Consider the following 19,019-nt stretch of genomic DNA (forward strand, 5'->3'; position numbering starts at 1 on the left):
TACTAACTCCGACCCAAAATCTAACTTGGGTCACGTGATATAGTAATCATATAGCGCATATTAGCCGTGGTATAGTAGCCAACTCAATTAACAGAACGATCAAGAAAATGAGATAACTAACACTAACTATCTATACTAATATTATAAAGAGGAAAGATTTGTTTGTTTGTTTCGAATAGGCTCCGAAACTACTGGACCGATTTGAAAAATTATTTTTCCATTAGAAGCCGACATTGTCCCTGATGAACATAGGCTACTTTTTTTTTTTTTTTTGGTTTCATGTGTATTTTAATGTTTCCGAAGCGAAGCGAGGGCGGGTCGCTAGTAATTTCATAATCTTATATTTAATAAAAAATAAATTTTGTAAGTTTGTTTTTCTTCTATGATTATGTAAGCCATTCACCCGATTGTGATTTAATCTGATACAGTTATTATGGCTGGCAATCCAGGGAAGTTTTCTGTTAGAGTACCAACTTTCGATAAATCGATGTTCATACATTTAAAATAGGGATGTCTGCTAATAAGCGATCATGATTATGACGCAACTGTCGTTTATTAAGCCTTATCTTATTTTTTGACGTAGTCACTCAGTTTTATACACTTTGGGTATCTTTCTCCAAAAGCTAAAATACCCTTTTAACAAAATCTTGTTCCAGACTCCTTAAAAATTGGTGTTCCGCAACGAATACTGTGTCAACCTTCAAATTTATGGCCCCTGAGATATTCCTTTATCCGCAGAAATAGGTAAAATAATTAGGAGCTAGGTCCGGTGAATATGAAGGATGTTCTATCAATTTAAAGCCAACTTCTTGATCGGTAGCCATCGCAAATCTGGACTTGTGCGCTGGGGTGTTATATTAGCGAAACCAAAACAATTATAATGTGTTACCCACGCTGTTGCTTGCGTATTTCCTCACCAAACTTTGTTATTTGTCATTCATGCAAATTTCCCGTAACAGAGGCTCTTTAATTAAGGTATTTAAATATTACCACCCCTTGGCTGTCCCAGAAAAAACAGCACATGATCTTACCGGCGGATGGAATCGCCTTAAATTTCTTCGGAGTTAGAGATGACTGTCTCTTCCAAGTCATGGACTGTTTTTTTTATTTTCCGGGTCATAATAGTTGTGTATACTACTATTGATACTTCCTATATAAATCTTATTTTTTTCTGCTATGAAACAAACAGTAATACTACGATCTGCCAAGACAATGTTTATAATTTTTGTAATAATTTGTTCAGTCACTACTAATATAAGGCATACCATGCAGGGGTCATGCGTATGGTAGTTAATCCTCGCTTAAACTCAGCAGATCAACACGCAACGGTATAATATGGAAGAGCATGAACCCCTATTATTCTCTCTCTCATCTCAACTCTTGATTTACCAGCGCCGTAGTAAATATTTTGAAGTAGAGATATTTTATTATCGCGCGAACTTCAACTTTACTGTTTTTTAAGAATAAGTCCCGAGGGTTTCCGCGGTCTACACAGCAACCAGACTCACAGCGACATCCCTAAGACGCCCGAACGACTGGTCGTCGAGGCGATAGTCGACGACTCTACGTCGGCCTAATCGGTACGGCAGCCCGTCAGGCCGCCTCAGGCGGTACCGGTATGCCTGCCAGTATTTTTTTCTTTCCAAGGAGAATGTATCGTATTATCACTATTTATTGAACACCGCTCGTAGATAGTCATAGTTGAGCGCGATCGGACTTTTACCAGGAAATTAGGGAAATTGGGACAGTTCACTATGACTATCACATTTGAAGCTTCTATTTATGGTTACATCTCGCGAGTCACTTAAATATACACAATAGTTATGTTTTCACAAATTACTTTTTGAACTGTCAGAAGGTGCTCGAGGACTTAAATATTCCATCAATTGAGCTTTGTTGATTTACGTAGTATTTTCAATGATATCCAAAAAAATCCATTCCCATTACTACATAAATGAAGCAAAAAATAAACCAAGTTGTTTTCATAAATAATATCAGACACAACAGTAACCGTTTGGATTGTTATTACAGAAAACTCCATTTTTCTTCAGCTAGTTCGAACGACTTGCCAACAAAGTTTCACAAATTGAAATTTCAATTGTAGATTAGTTGTCAAAATAAGAATTTGCTAGAACGATTGCAAGTGCTGTTCTCTGTAATTAATAAAGGGAAAGTTTTGAGTAGGTCGGTGACTTCTAAGCTCAAATTGTTTCCTAATTTAATTTCCAAACCAGCTTCGTTATTCGCGTTCGGGTGTCTTGTCCCTTGGGATGCTGATCTACTACAAATTTTGTTGATCCTTAATTTTAAAGATCGAGTTCCCCTTTGCTTTCAAGTTATTGACAAATAATAAAGGGGTCTCTCATTATTAAGAGATCTTCATATTTAAAAAATAAATTATTTTCTTTATAACCTTAGACGACAGACATATCTGATGCTGAGTGGTCAGTGATGCTCACGGTGATGTCCATGCTGATGCAATGCCACAGTTAGAACTGAGTCGCTGTACACCGTTTCGGATATTTTGGACACTCGTCTGTAGAAATACTCATGATTGTCAAACTGATTTGAATTAGCCAATTTTTTTTTAAGTTTATGTAATAGACAGGACAAGATTTATGTAATAGAATTCACAAATCAAAACTATATTTTATTTCTAAGGTTTCTTATTTTTTGTACTTATACAACCTACCCACTTTTATACAATAAATTAAACGCATATTTTAACAAACAAATAAGTAAACAGGAAAATTTTAAAGCCTCTTTAAACATTTTTAAACACATAAACTTTTAAAACTCTTTCGTTTCGTATACTACATATATACAGTTTCTGTGACTTCGTTACCATTTAAAACATTAAAAAGTACGAATACTGCTCTCAAAATTAATATCTTATTTAAATTTACTGTCTACGGATTAATAACTTTTTCAAACTGCAACAGAATGATAAGATAGGTAACGAGTAGACCAACAAACTTGAATGGCAGAGAAATATCGATGTTCAACATGCGCAGCAGTGAGAATGACAAATCGCGGGTCTCCGTGAAGGCTAGAAGAGCTCTCGCTATACTCCGACTTGACTTATCTATAATAAAGAAAACGTTAAATTTTCATAGATAAGCTATTGCATAGCTTTTATCGCGGACTTTGAGCGCGCGACCGAATCAAGAAATTTCGTAACGGAAATAAAACCTAACACCCCCCACTCCGCCTACCATTTAGCTCGCGTTCAACACATTCACACGTTGCGCTTGTGTAGTGTTTGTGAATAAGCGCGCGGCGTGATGTCGCACTGCATGCGCATCATAACAATCTACCCATCTCTCTCTAGCTTATGAGTATGAAGGGGAAAATTAATGTTTTGCTTTCGTTAATGTTTATAAATATAGCGTGGTCTTATTTTGTTATTTTTTTAATATTAAATTATAATTGTCTAATTATAATTGCATAAGTTGATAAAAAATGCTATGCAATAGCTTTACCGCGGCAGTCTCCGAATGCCACACTTTCTTTATATATATTTTATTATCAATTAACTTTTTATATTATGCGCAACATTTCAACTTTTAAAGCATATTTAATCAATTTCGATTTAAAATTAGAAGCTTACAATATTGTGACCTTTAGGAGTGTTTGAACTATGAATGGTATTAGAAAGACAATTAAATTGTCAACTGCATGTCTTGAGGTAATCAGCGGCATCCACGAAGCGCTTATCTACGATCTATCACCAATTGAATTTATTGATTCTTTATAAATAAACAATAATTTAAAATTAAATAAAAGGAATATAGTTATTTTAACCGCATCTTATAATTTAAAAGAAAATAACTACACACCCATTTGGTTTTCATAGAGTCTTGAAGCTAAAAGTTCTCTGAGTCGCTTCACTTCAGTGTGGACCTTATCGCCGAAGACGCAAGGTACAAACAATGGGATCATCACTACAAGCGCCAAACCCAGATCAGTCACCAAACAATCAGCGATGTTCTGCAACATAATTATTAAAAAGAAAAACAGGTAATGTTGAAGTAATGGTGCTCATGGCCCAGAAATGTATCATACTGCTCGTACAAGAAGTCACACGATCAAGAATGATCATATAGTGTTGAACCTCTTGTGAGTCCGCGCGGGTAGGTACTACTACCGTGCTTATTTCAGCCGTGAAGCAGTAATGCGTTTCGGTTTGAAGGGTAGGGCAGCCGTTGTAACTATACTTGAGGCCTTAGAACTTATATCTCAAGGTTGGTGGCGCATTTATGTCGTAGATATCTATGGGCTCCAGTAACCAGTTAACACCAGGTGGGCTGTGAGCTCATTCACCCATCTAAACAAAAATATATATACAACGTTTTCCTGAAAAGTCAGCAAAGCGAAGTTTGTTTAAGTTATTTCACGTTTGATAATATGTCAGCTATTTACTTACACTGTTAATGGCCTTAATATGTATTATTATATTTAATATTATTAATTATTATTAGTTAGTGCCATTAATTTTTCTCATGTTTGTATCTATTTTCTAGCCCTTGGAGGTTAACGACAAAGAGAAAATCACCGAGCGAGTGAAATTGCTCGGTAGACCGACGGTCCGAATGTTATTTATTGTTCGGAACTTGTAGCTAGGTATGCAAATTCATCTTTGAAATGTCGTTAACGAGATTCAGGCATCTGTCAAATATCTTGTGTTCTACCATAGCTACCCGCTAAGTCTTTTTTATTTAAGCCTATATCACAAAGGAAGCGTAATTAAAAAAAATGATTCTATTGAAGTAATTTAAATCGACTTGCAAAGAAAGTTCTGTGTTTTAATCTTACCATAATTTCGGTAGGAATTGAGTAGAGATGCTCTGTCTCTTACGAAACAAATTTGTTTTTTGAATTTGAACAATTTTAAGCAATGTGCCCTCTGTTTATTACGAAAATAAATTGTTAATATATTTTCCTCTATCTTTGATTTCGTATTTATTTTCATAATAGCTTGTTAGTAGTTATGCTTAGTGTGTTAATAATACAATAAGATATATTCAGGAACATGTGGATTAATTAGCCGTGAGTAAATAAACAAAAACTTACTTTTCCACGTAAGAAGTGCAGCGAAAAATGATAGCAGAAGCCCAATACAGATATAAACGAAACTATGATGATGAACAATAACTGAAATAAAAATTCACAATTTCATCACATAAAAGCTTTAAAAGAACCTTATTTTTTATTGCTTACATAGATGGACGAGCTCCCGGCCCACCTGGTGTTAAGTGGTTACCGGAGCCCATAGACATCTAAAACGTAAGCGCCGCCACCCACCTTAATACATGAGTTCTAAGGTCTCACTTTTATAAGAGTACTAGCGACCCGCCCTCGCTTCGCTTCGGAAACATTAAAACACACATGAAACCAAAAAAATTAAATTAAAAAAAGTAGCCTATGTTCATCAGGGACAATGTCGGCTTCTAATGGAAAAATAATTTTTCAAATCGGTCCAGTAGTTTCGGAGCCTATTCGAAACAAACAAACAAATAAATCTTTCCTCTTTATAATATTAGTATAGACAACGGCTGCCCCATCCTTCAAACTGAAACGCATTACTGCTTCCGGCAGAAATAGGCAGGGTGGTTCGGACTCACAAGACGACCTACCACCAGTAAACATATATTTTTCTCATTTTGATTTAAATATTGTTAACAACAGAATATTATTTGGAATTTAATAAAATCCTTTCTTACCTGCCATTTAATAGCGTCAATAAGATATCTGTAAGATTCTACAATAATATAATAAAGATCCATTATTTTTTTCATTTGACAGTTCGATTCCTTATTATAATATTTAAATAAAGTAACATGTTTCAGTACGCTCGACTCCCTTTTATCGCTTGTGGTAGTTAATGAGGATTCCATGTAATAGTTTATTAAATGTAAACGCGGGATAAGTAAATTGAGAAGGTGGCCATAATAATGCACTTCGAATGACACAAAGGCGTGCATGGGAAGCAAATATATAACTGGTTTGATTAGAATCTGAAGTGAATTCGGGACAATAAACACCAAAGCTATCAGAACATTTATAATGCAAGTCTGAATTACAAGTTTACTGGAACCTTGTGCAGTTATTGGTCTGCATCCGATGCAAATATCAAACTTACAGAGCTCTGAATAATACAGGCGCATTCTCTTCCAAAAAACCATACCAAGGAAGGAACATAAGATATGTAATACAAGGTTCAAACTCATGATAGATAATGAGACAGAATCAAACCCGAAAAAATTTAGTACACACATTAGTACGAAAGTATAAATTATAGAAGGAATTGTATACACATGTTTCGATGATATAATAGGCAACCTATTAACGCCTAGAAGAAAACTACATATTATAAAAAACTTTGATACTTTATCTACAGTGTACTTTGCTTGGGGTTGAACAAATGTATTGATATGGACTAGCGGTGGTGACATCCTATCAACTCCACGAATACTACAAACAAATTGATGAACCTCAAGTCGTTATGGTATCTAATATACTAATGGCGAATAAGTAATAGCATGAGTGCTTCATCCACTAACATTGTTTTTGGCTTCTCACAACAAGCAGTTGTCATAAATTTGATTAATTCGATGATACGACACTATCACGTCGGTGTTGATTGTCGGAAAAAGTGTACCCATCAATATATTAAAACCAATTAATTTAAGTAACGGAATTTCCTTGTACAATTGATTTGATTAGAATAGAGATAAGCCCGAAAAATTATCTTTTTTTTTGTTTGTTGTAAACGAGTAGATTTTAATTGAAGGGAAGTAGGTGAGTACTATAAAAAGGATCTCGTTCCTTTACCAGGCGCGGACTAACATCCCGCCAAGCACATTCGTAATGTTTTAAATCTAAACCAAACACGGTACTCGTATCCCACTCCACAAGGCGTTCAGCCACATCCATAGACACACTAAAACTGAGATTTTTCAAATATCAAAAAGATAAAGATACCACACTTTATTCGTTTCTCTGTATTTTCATAACAATGTCGAAATCTCACACTATTATATATGTTACAAAAATATTTATTTCATCGAGGAATTGCCGATTTTTGATAATTATCACAGTTATTCAAAAAATAACATCGTGAAACACAAAGCTACAGTTAGTGCAAAAAAAAACTGAAATAAATCATCTCAAAATTCATATCATAGAGCCCGATACTGTAATAAGAATTCAGAATGGTGCTATTATTATTTTCATTTTCTTTCGCCGACGTGTGTTATGACTAAAGAAATGACTGTGAAATGACTTCCCTTCTTCGTTAATGTGAAAACATCAACCCATACCATGAAATGAATTTGTAAAATTTAATAAGAATACAGTTTCAGAGTTATGGAGCTTGTGAACAAAGTTCATTTATACGTTTCCAATAATAATGTGGTAGTAAGCGGCACGTAAGTTGGCAAGGTTTTGGTGTAGTGGGGGTAATGTCGCGCATAGTGTACATTGCAACAAAAAATGGTCACTTTTATTGCCCGCATATAATTTAATTAAATTTTATTAAATTTTTTATTTGTCATAATTTATTTTTAACCCTGTGTGTTTAGAAGAAAGTTAAAGAAAAGAGAGGAATTCGTGAAGTGTATTAGGTGCTATAAAAAATATAAAATATAAAATAAAAAAATATACTTAATATTAAAAATTATGTGTCGCCGTCGTCACTATCATTTTCTAATAGTGCTACCCCTTGGATTAGATTTATGGTAGCACCTGGCTGGTGGAAGGAGTTAGCTCCTCATCGTCGACATAAAGAAGACTCGCTGTCGTCACTGGCGTAAATAATAAAACGCTCAGTGACTGAATCGACTATATTATCATTGGTATTTATTTGATCCTGGCATTGCAAACAAACTTAAAACAATAACACTCGTTACAAAAACTAAATTAATTACAATATTAACAACTTGTAACAAAAACTGAATATAAACAAAGGGTTCCTACGACCTTAGTAGGCGCATGTGTAACCGGGAGCGAACGGAACGTGGACGCGGTGCGGGAGGGGAAGGTCGACTGACTCACCAATCGCACGCTCGGAACGGTGCTACGTCTTTCCCCGCGTCCCGCTTGACAACCAAAGAGACCTAAAAAACGACTTCTGCGCATCTATCGACTCTTGCCAAGTCACGTGCCGGGGACTATATCGGTATTTTATTCTCTGGTCTTTTCCATTTTTCTACACGCAGCGAAGACCTGGACCCTTAAAGCGGCTGATCGCAATCGCGTGGATGCTTTTGAGATGTGGTGTTGGAGAAGAATGCTCCGGTTACCTTGAACAGCGAAAAGAACCAATGTGTCTATCTTAGACCAACTGCAGTGCCGCGCACTCGAGTACTTCGGTCGTATTGCTCGAAAAACACCTGACAGCTTAGAGAGACTATTCGTGACAGGGAAGATCGAGGTAAAGAGACCGCGCAGGCGCAGTCCAACCAGGTGGTTCGACCAAATCCGACCACACTAGAGATCCCATTCCACGAATCCCTTCATACGACCAATGATCGGAGGCACTGGAGGGAAATTACAAGGAGTAAAATCCTGCAAAAATATGATCGTCACGATCCTTAGCAGTAAGGAAACAATACGAGGAGGAGTATTTTATTCAAGTAATCACATTAAACTCTACATTATCTATACATAATAATACTGCGCGTGTCTGGAAGACATACACTAGTGGTGAGTATATAATTGATTATCACGGAGGCAGCGAATTTTTGAAAACCTAAAATTACGAACTAACTACTACTAAATCCTAAAAATTGTTGGAAATTTTGAAAGAAGCTACATTTTATGCGAAAAATCAATAGAGGTTGCGTATAAAATATATCAAGAGACCTTCTTAAACTGCGTAGTAAACCTTCTCAGTGCTATGTTTTTAAGAATATACCATGGACTTCTAGCAAAAGGCCTGACTCAGTACCCGAAGGGATGAACGACGTAAAGTTAAATTAAACTGATAACAATGTTACCGCCTTTATATCGGCAGAAGATCTGCATATATATTTTTTCTTGGCTCAATATCATCTTCTTAACTACAAGAACTGTAACAAAATTGCTCAAAGTATTTTCTTATTACATTACATAGTACAGGTACTATGTCAAACCGAATATGTATAGTATAATATAATAATTAGTATATAATGAATAGTATATAATAATTCGAGGTTACAAATTTAAACTGAATGTTTATAATGCACTGACAATTCCAGGCACATTATTAGCACATTTTAAAATGTGTTACTACGTTTGCTTTCTGAACTCAAATTAACCTCAAAAAAGCTGTGAAAAGTTTTTGTTTGCCGACCGTCGGGTTGCAACCGTCGTTTTTTTGCGAAGAGCAAAGAAAAAAAGGATTCTGTGTTAACTCACACCTGAGAATACGGTCCATTTTCTAAATTACCCCTGTGTAATTAAAGCTTTTCCTTAGCATAAAAGAGTCATATCAGAAGTCTAAACGACAAAAATCACTGATAAAGCTTCAATCAACACCTTGAGAAAGTCTTAAAGAGAAAGAGGTCATTTATAACACACGTAAGGCATGGTTTCTCTGATCTGAAGGCCTAATCACTGGTGGCTTGGGTCAACGCCAGCAGCGGCATTCTAGACTTTATGCTTTTTATGCTTTTTAACGTATTCGAATATTAACAAGAAAACTGTAAAGTATTATGTAGAAACGTCGTAATTACTGGTGGTAGGACCTCTTGTGAGTCCGCACGGGTAGGTACCACCACCCCGCCTATTTCTGCCGTGAAGCAGTAATGCGTTTCGGTTTGAAGGATGGGACAGCTGTTGTGACTATACTGAGACCTTAGAACTATATCTCAAGGTGTGTGGCGCATTTACGTTGCAGATGTCTATGGGCTCCAGTAACCACTTAACATCATGTGGGCTGTGAGCTCGTCCACACACCTAAGCAATAAAAAAAAATTATATAATAACAATAAAAAATGCGGGATTAAATCTTAAAAGCGATTTTAACTATACGAAAAAATAATAATTATATAATAACAATAAAAAATGCGGGATTAAATCTTAAAACCGATTTTAATTATACGACTCGCAAGAATCAAACAAAATACTATATTACTAAATGAATAATAATATTAGAATTAATTCGTTTTATGTCTGGAATACGAAGAACGTATCCTAAAGAATGTCGCATTCAAGGATTTGCAACATATCGATCAAAAGCAGAAGTGAAATTAGAGTATTCCATACACTATCTTACACCATATGGGACTATCACATAATAAATTTGAAGAAATTATTCTATTATACCTACGAGTATCATAATCATGCAAAACCTTAAAATTATAGGGTATCTTCATATGTGTTGATTTTACCTCCGGATACGATATCCGTTATAAGGTAGGGCAAACATGAATTTTCCGGCGCTTTACCCCATTAATAAGGGACACAAGGCCTTCTGTCCGGACACACAATCAATCATTACACTGCCGTACAATAAGATGTACCTTTTGACTCAATCAGGAAACGAAATCTTATGATTAATTTCATTATTAATTTGGTAACATTAGCATTTATTGTAAGTAAATGGTGTACAAATTTCATTTTAGTTACTTTAATCATATAAAAACATGCTAACATTTTAGAATATAATATATTGTTTTAGAATATAAATAGAAAAATTGAGATTAAATTTTTAGAAAAGCTTACTGGGAAACTATACCCAAGAAAAAATAAATGGCTCCCAATAAATGCAATATGGCCTAATAGGGTTCTGATTCCAGCGTCAAAAGATGTGCTCAGGAAATTAAAGTACTAGTGAAGAATGAAGGATTCGGAAATTGGGAACCCTAGCAAAAAAAAAACCTCATGTCCCCCCCTATAGTCGATAGCAAATACAATAACTCGTACGACCCAATATTTTGTCTGCAAACATGACGCTTGACACACGACACCGCGTGTCTCCGAATCAACTCACTTTTAACCTTCGTTTGCTAAAGGGAAACGGGAAAACCCTTACCGTATACGTAACAATATCCACATACAAATAAAATCAAGAAATGTCACTGAATGTAGGTTAAGAGACGCAACACATTATACTTTCTGAATTCGTGTTATATTTCGAATGCTTAAGTATTACTTTTGTGAGATTCTATATTTTTATTCTTGCACTTAATGCAGATGCATGTGACTAGGAGATGTATGGAAATGGTAGTGCAAGGTAGAGGGGAAAGAGGTCGACCGAAGAAGATATGGATGGAGTGTGTGAATGACGATATGAGAGAGAGAGGAGTGAGTGTTGAGATGACGGCTGATAGAAGAGAATGGAAGAGAAAAATTAGCTGTGCCGACCCCACCTAGTGGGATAAGATGGAGAAAAAGAAGACTTAATATGCGTATCATAAAAAAATAAATTTAAAAGCATCATAGAAATGTTGATCATTATAAAGTCCCATCACTTAATAGGTCAAAGATTTTTCTTCTCTCCTACTCAAATCTAAAACTGTGGCTTTATTTAAATTTGAAAGGAGCTCCACTTGAATTTGATCGATCCCTCAATCTGAATAAATCAACTGCTCTCTGAAGACTGTATACTTTATATATACTATGTTACATTTTCACTGCTACACTGAAATTTATTGAAACTAAATTGTCCATAAAAATGAGTTCCCGCATTTTCACAGTTTAAGCGAATGGATATTTCATGTTGTGATAAACATCAAGCTCTGGAAATATCCCAACATCAGATAGTGTCTGCACAGTTGCATCCACATAAAGACGGCGATCAAAGTATGGTTTTTACACGCTTTATATTAGCTTTACTTGTATGTATGTTTGTATGTTTGTAACTGACTCCTTTAGACGCGATTTTGACCCACTTTAGACGGCCAGATTTCATTCAAACTTTGTAGATTTATCGAGGACCGATGACAATACACTAATTTGATAATTAAGTCGTATGTATGTAATAGGTTTTTAATAAAAACACGATTTTATTTGTTTATTATATGCTTATAACATTTACATGTTTTAAGTTTGCATAAGATGGAATGAGTGAATAGTGAACATCGACGTTCGCCTTCAGACTGAAGCTAAAGTCGTATGTAATTGTTATTGCATACAATTATGCCGCACAATAGGCAGTACCTACTGCGAACCATTGATTTAACCAAATAAAAAGCGTTTCAAAAGTTACAAGTTTTAAAAATACAATTATATGTTGGTATATTAAGTAATAAATATAAGATAATTAATTAATAATAAATAATTTAGTAGGAAAAATAAATAAAACTATGAATCTTCGAATTAAATATCTTACAAAAATATTTATATCTTCCAAAGAGACATGCATTTGTCTGTTCTTAAGATAACTTCAAAAGATGTTTTCAGTGAGTTCAGGCGACCAAAGATTAACAATGTACTTTCAGAAGCATCATTAATCACCTTGTCCTTGTGTATCAACGTAAATAATGCAGCTCCTAAACTCAGCCGGACAATGCCTTACTGTCACCTCTGAACTTTGATTAATGAACCGACGATACTCTGCACAATGGAACATTCAGCATTATTGCAATAAAACGTTTCCTATCAACTTAAGGCACATCATAAAGAACACAAATAAAATCCCGTAAGAATAAAGAAATCGAAATGAAAATTTTTCGTTATTGTTATTTTTTATTTATTGCTTAGACGGGTGGACGAGCTCACAGCCCACCTGGTGTTAAGTGGTTACTGGAGCCCATGGACATCAACGTCAATGCGCCACCCACTTTGAGATATAAGTTCTAAGATCTCAGTATAGTTACAACAGCTGCCCCACCCTTCAAACCGAAACGCATTACTGCTTCACGGCAGAAATAGGCAGGGCGGTGGTACCTACCCGTGCGGACTCACAAGAGGTCCTACCACCAGTAAAACGCGTTAACCTACCTACGTCCTACCACCTAATGAACTTAATCATTTAATGTTGTAGTAACAACATAAATAGGAATAAGGAATATTATTACATAAATAACGTAGACATTTCCACTTTCTTTGTTTTACCATATTTCACGTACTACATTGTTACACAGAAAATCCAAATATATGTATAATACTCACGTTAAGTAATATTCATAATATATCGAATCGTTTTAAAATTACGCGGCTACCGCCATTACACACATTATCATTTAACGGGCTCTCATCACAGTTTTCACATTTAAGAATTTCTATTGTAAGCGTCATTAACACGAGTAGACTGGTTTAATTAGTTAAGCTGACATTTTGACTTGGTCAAATTGTACCAAGGAACCCCTTCCCCGTTCACATTCGTATTCAGACACCCAAATGTACAGTTTTCGAGATCCTGGACTCGTTTTTACTCCACTCGATGGTCGAACACTCTATTAACTTGGTGTTAAAGTTACCGGATTTTGTAGATATCACAAATTCTGACCCTTGAAGTCAATCTCTCAATTGAGTTGTACAAAACTGGAAAGCATGAAAGCTCCAGTCTAGAAATAGGCAAGGCAATGTCTTTTTTGCTGGTGGTAGGACCTCTTGTGACTACTGGTGATAGGACCTCTTGTGAGTCCGCACGGATAGGTACCACCACCCCGCCTAATTCTGCCGTGAAGCAGTAATGCGTTTCGGTTTGAAGGGCGGGGCAGCCGTTGTAACTATACTGAGACCTTAGAACTTATATCTCGAGGTGGGTGGTGCATTTACGCTGTAGATGTCTATGGGCTCCAGTAACCACTTAATACCAGTTGGGCTGTGAGCTCGTCTACCCATCTAAGAAATAAAAAAAAAACCTAACCAAACGGGCGCAAAATACACCTTACTATACACATGTCTAATGCTATTATTATGTGTTATGTGCTTACTGTTTTGTTTTAACTAACAAAAAATCTATTATATAAAGGCATCTACACTTTCACATATGCGTACGTAAATAACGAAAGAACGAACCACAATTTCAATTATTTTACTCCAACATCCAAAAAATATGTATGAGTAGAATGTAAACTACTTATATGGGAAATATAGATACAGGATGTGTACTTTCAATAATAAAAATCGATTGTGTTCATTGGATTATCTTGAATATACCCTTTTTGGTTGAAAGATTCTATGATCATCAAATCTCCACAAATGTATCTCTATAATTCTATAATAGCTATCTTTTGTCATACACCAAGAGTATTTCTAAATTGTGTTACTATTACAATACATTAATATAACGGTTTATTCGCTAGTATAAACATAGTTTTTGTTAGGATTACAACAAAGCATAGGAAAAGATTAAGCGCTTAAGCTCATGTGAGTTGGGTGAACGATATCAAACTATAGACGACTTTATCTTTACTAGAGGTCCCGCGGTAGTCGAAATTCGACTATAATTAATTGGAATTGTAAGTTTGTACACTATTATGATTGTATTTTATACTTCTATAATCACAAATTTCGCCAAGACTACACTATAAAAAATATTAACAAAGACAAAAAATATTTAATCTCAAATTGACAACAGAAGTCAAGAACAAAAGTTTGTCAATAAATAGTATGCATGCGTGTGTGCGTCAAATACATGGTATGTAGTGTGTGTAATGTTTTCTTTATTGATTTAATGTATCTTTTATGCATTATTTAAAAAAATATTAGCATGTTGCACTTCTCTATATTCTCTATAAGTGTGAAAAATTTCATACTCCTCCGTCCGCGAAAATTTCGTAAAAAGGGATACAAAGTTTTTGCTTCACGTATTAATATATAGATATAGTATGTATGTACGTATTTTGGTTGGGTATATTGTGATTAATTATAATCATATTGCAACTTAACCAAATTCTAATCAAGTATATACATAACAATAAATCAAAATGCAATTTCAAATATTTATTATTGCATCGAATTGAATTGAAACATTATTTTTAAATCTAATGTAGAATTTTATGAGACAATTTTGCTATCCATAAATGTTGAATTAAAGAATTCAACAGAATATCTACTTTGTATTTGTATTCATAAAATAATAAATAAATATTACAAAATAATGGGCGTAAGATATAGTGTCATTTTATGGACTTAATCAATTTAACTTAATATTCATTTCACTAGGAATCATAATTTGTAATACGGTGCATTACACATATATATTTATTACACGACATAATTAATAATTTATTTAACTAATAATATGTCATAAAAAAACACATTAACATATCCGGTAACTACTATCTTTATACATAATAATGCTATGAATATTTTTGATACAATTAATTATTGATTACAAGGCCATAAAATGTTAAAAAGAAATCAATAATTATCGATAAAACTATAATTACATAATATTAGGAATTGTTTATTTTTCAAATTATTATTTTGTACTAAGAGTACTCATAGCTTACTTCTTAAATTTGTTACGCAGTGGAAGCCTTTAATTTTCCCAGGACAGACAGTGGCTTGTGCCTATTTTTACTACGGTTCTCTATTCTATTCCTTACTACTTAAAACAACAACGAATACACATCATTTACTGTCAAAAAAGTACCAAACCATTTGTACCTACAACGTATAATGGTACAATAAACATACAAAAAATACACCAAAGTGTCACAAATAACACTTAAGTTTCAACATGATCGCCTAAATAACACATATAACATTAACAAACAAACAACTAAAAGTCACGCTGTTGTTTACCTGGGATATTTAGGCTTTAACGAACATATTAAAGAAATAAATTATCTCAATTAAAACATTATAATACGTGCTTAACTAGAGATCCAACGCGGCGGCGGTCAGATGTCCCTTTCATGTTCCATTCAAAATGAGGTCGGACGGCTAAAGTTCATATTCTACATGTTGAAACGGTGCCCTTTGACCACTTGCCAGGATTTAATTACCAAGTTCCGTTAATTAAGAGAGGGGGATACTCGAACCCGCAAATAAAGCTTCAGTTTTAATCTATTCTTCATATGACTACCGGAAATTGAATGCTAAATTGTCTACAATTTTTTTATTGCTAGTTAAGGCAAGAAAGGATCACGGCAGCCTAGAAAAGCTAATGGTGACTGGCAAGTTAAATGGAAGAAGATCACGAAGTAGAGGCCCTACACGTTGGACTGACCAGATCCGCACTACCCTCGACACCACAGTTCACGATGCTCTATACTCGGCGGCAGATAGAGGCAAATGGCGTGGAATGGTCCGCAATAAACTGTTGTTGCGAGGAGGTGGTCACGACCCTCAGTATTGAGAAAATCGAAGCAAAAAGAAGAAGTAGTTAAGGCAGACGAGTATACAGGAGTTTAGTGGTGACTATCGCCTGTAAACGTCAACGTTGCTATAGGCATTACCAAGCCTACCGCTAAAAAAACAATTTCGAACTGCAGTGTTATCGTGAATAAGCTTTCTAACCTTTTTCGAGCAATAAATTCCATATTCTTGCTTACGAGTTTCTCGCATGAATGTTCCTAAAGAATTTTTTAGTGAAATGTCTTCTAAATTGAAATTTTTCCCTCGTCGCGACGCTGATGGCAGCGCGGTCTAAGAAACACGACACTTTTCTTTTTCATTCAATGTTCAAACGAGCGCAGTCTACGAGACACTCCTTCATATTCACAAAGCCCTGCAGATAACTTTGAAAAATGACACTTTGTTGTTGTGAAAAATAATGTCCACTTTAAAATAATAAACTACAAAATTACGATATTTTTATCGAATTTTTACCATGACCATTTAAATTAAATCCAGTGTATTAAGAATAAAGGCTTTAAATTAAGTCATTGCGTCGTAGTATTATTTTACAATTGATAATTCTTGCCCACAAAAATGAAAGTTCGCATCTACTTTTTGTATAAAATTGCTCTTGTACGGATTCGATTATAGATTTTTAAAGCTTGATTGGAACCTCTGGGCTATATATAATCTTTGTCGTATATCTAATAAACAAAACATAATCTATATATTAATACGTGAAGCAAAAACTTTGTATCCCTTTTTACGAAAATTGCGCGGACGGAGGAGTATGAAATTTTACACACTTATAGAGAATATAGAGAAGTGCAACATGCTAATATTTTTTTTAAATAATGCATAAAAGATACATTAAATCAATAAACAAAACATTACACACACTACATACCATGTATTTGACGCACACACGCATGCATACTATTTATTGTGAAACTTTTGTTCTTGACGTCTGTTGTCAAATTGAGATTAAATATTGTTTGTCTTTGTTAATATTTTTTATAGTGTAGTCTTGGCGAAATTTGTGATTATAAAATACAATCATAATAGTGTACAAACTTAGAATTCTAATTAATTATAGTCGAATTTTGGCTACTGCGGGACCTCTAGTTTTAGTAAATGTAACTCGATACACGGAACTCGTCTCTCATCATCTCAATCAATGAAAATGATCAATTCATAAAACGTCAAATATGTTACATTTATCTATATATTAATACGTGAAGCAAAAACTTTGTATCCTTTTTTACGAAAATTGCGCGGACGGAGAACTATGAAATTTTCCACACTTATAGAGAATATAAAGAAGAAGTGCACAATGCTAATATTTTTTTTAAATAATGCATAAAAGATACATTAAATCAATAAAGAAAACATTACACACACTACATACCATGTATTTGACGCACACACGCATGCATACTATTTATTATCAAACTTTTGTTCTTGACGTCTGTTGTCAAATTGAGATTAAATATTGTTTGTCTTTGTTAATATTTTTTATAGTGTAGCCTTGGCGAAATTTGTGATTATAGAAGTATAAAATACAATCATATTAGTGTACAAACTTACAATTCCAATTAATTATAGTCGAATTTCGACTACTGCGGGACCTCTACTTAATATAAAATTACAGAACATTAAAAGGTATACTTATGCTAAAACGATGTGCGTTTCTATATCTTTCCCTCGCTGCTGAGGATCGCGACCACATGTGATGGTCCTCCTCGCAAATCATAAAACTCGATATATTAACTTAGTTTCAGTTGGTGGTATCCACTAAATGTAAACGTAATAAGTTGCTTGGCTACTACGGACAGAGAGCTCATCCCCGGACAAATCTGATCGTAATCTTAAAACAAAAGTTACGGGATGAAACCTACTACGAGTATATTGTTACGGAACGTTTTAGGTTCTTTTATTTTTTTTATTGCTTAGATGGGTGGACGAGCTCACAGCCCACCTGGTGTTAAGTGGTTACTGGAGCCCATAGACATCTACACCGTAAATGCCGCCACCCACCTTGATATATGCGTTCTAAGGTCTCAGTATAGTTACAACGACTGCCCCACCCTTCAAACCAAAACGCATTACTACTTCACGGCAGAAATAGGCGGGGTGGCGGTACTTACACGTGCGGACTCACAAGACGTCCTACCACCAGTAATCAACCAGTATCGGGAATAAGTACATATATACCTACGGAAACTCATGCGGCGATCGTAGAAAGTTTTAAGAAATCACATGTTTAATTAATTCATCAAGTCAGCTTATAGAGGTGTAATACTTAACGAACACAACGTAGTTCGTGCTACCTGCATTTTCTTTAGTTACATCACACATCAACATGAATAAAGTGATTAGCCTTAATAGACACTAAGTAAGGTCAGTGAACTTTATTCTTAGAGTTATTAGGTAAAATTATCGTTTAACGTTAAATATAATTGTGCCGCACCTAGGTTTTGGTACATTACATAAAAAATAATTAAGAGTTGTAACGTGCGGAACCGAAGTAAAATAACTCCCTCTTTTGACCTGGCGAGAAACCCTTGACTGGTCAAAAAGTCCATTTTACTGCATTTTCAAAATAAAAGATTGACATAAAACTTCGGAACGTGTTTTCTTTAAGTCAACGATTAAAGTACTCGTATAAAAAACTAAATATTCGCAGTGATCACTAAATAAATATACGCTCCAGTATTGAAACTACAAAGTTACGGGTCATTTATTGCGATAATTCTCTTATGATAAAAACCTTTCATGAAGAATCAACAGAAACTTGA

At 34.7% G+C, this 19,019-nt stretch overlaps 1 protein-coding gene across 1 annotated transcript; it reads right to left on the minus strand.

Annotated features, from left to right (window-relative positions):
• Positions 1-2,861: 2,861 nt before the first annotated feature.
• Positions 2,862-6,824, minus strand: LOC114251440 (uncharacterized). Its single transcript, XM_028185695.2, has 4 exons — positions 5,724-6,824; positions 5,074-5,154; positions 3,840-3,990; positions 2,862-3,085 (listed from the first exon to the last, which is right to left on the minus strand). Exons 1-4 carry the CDS (start codon positions 6,453-6,455, stop codon positions 2,910-2,912), a joined length of 1,140 nt encoding a protein of 379 aa, XP_028041496.2. The 5' UTR covers positions 6,456-6,824; the 3' UTR covers positions 2,862-2,909.
• Positions 6,825-19,019: the final 12,195 nt, after the last annotated feature.

Source organism: Bombyx mandarina, chromosome 03, assembly GCF_030267445.1.
Source record: "Bombyx mandarina strain Sakado chromosome 03, ASM3026744v2".
NCBI lineage: Eukaryota > Metazoa > Arthropoda > Insecta > Lepidoptera > Bombycidae > Bombyx > Bombyx mandarina.

What these genes read in the sequence shown, in the direction of transcription:
- LOC114251440 (XM_028185695.2), bottom strand. Translation starts at nt 6,455, where the DNA reads ATGTCACCACCGCTAGTCCATATCAATACATTTGTTCAACCCCAAGCA. An exon ending in TTGACGCTATTAAATGGCAG is followed by an intron (nt 5,155 to 5,723) that starts GTAAGAAAGGAT and finishes TTTTTATTTCAG; the next exon opens with TTATTGTTCATCATCATAGT. An exon ending in ACTCTATGAAAACCAAATGG is followed by an intron (nt 3,086 to 3,839) that starts GTGTGTAGTTAT and finishes TCTTTATTATAG; the next exon opens with ATAAGTCAAGTCGGAGTATA.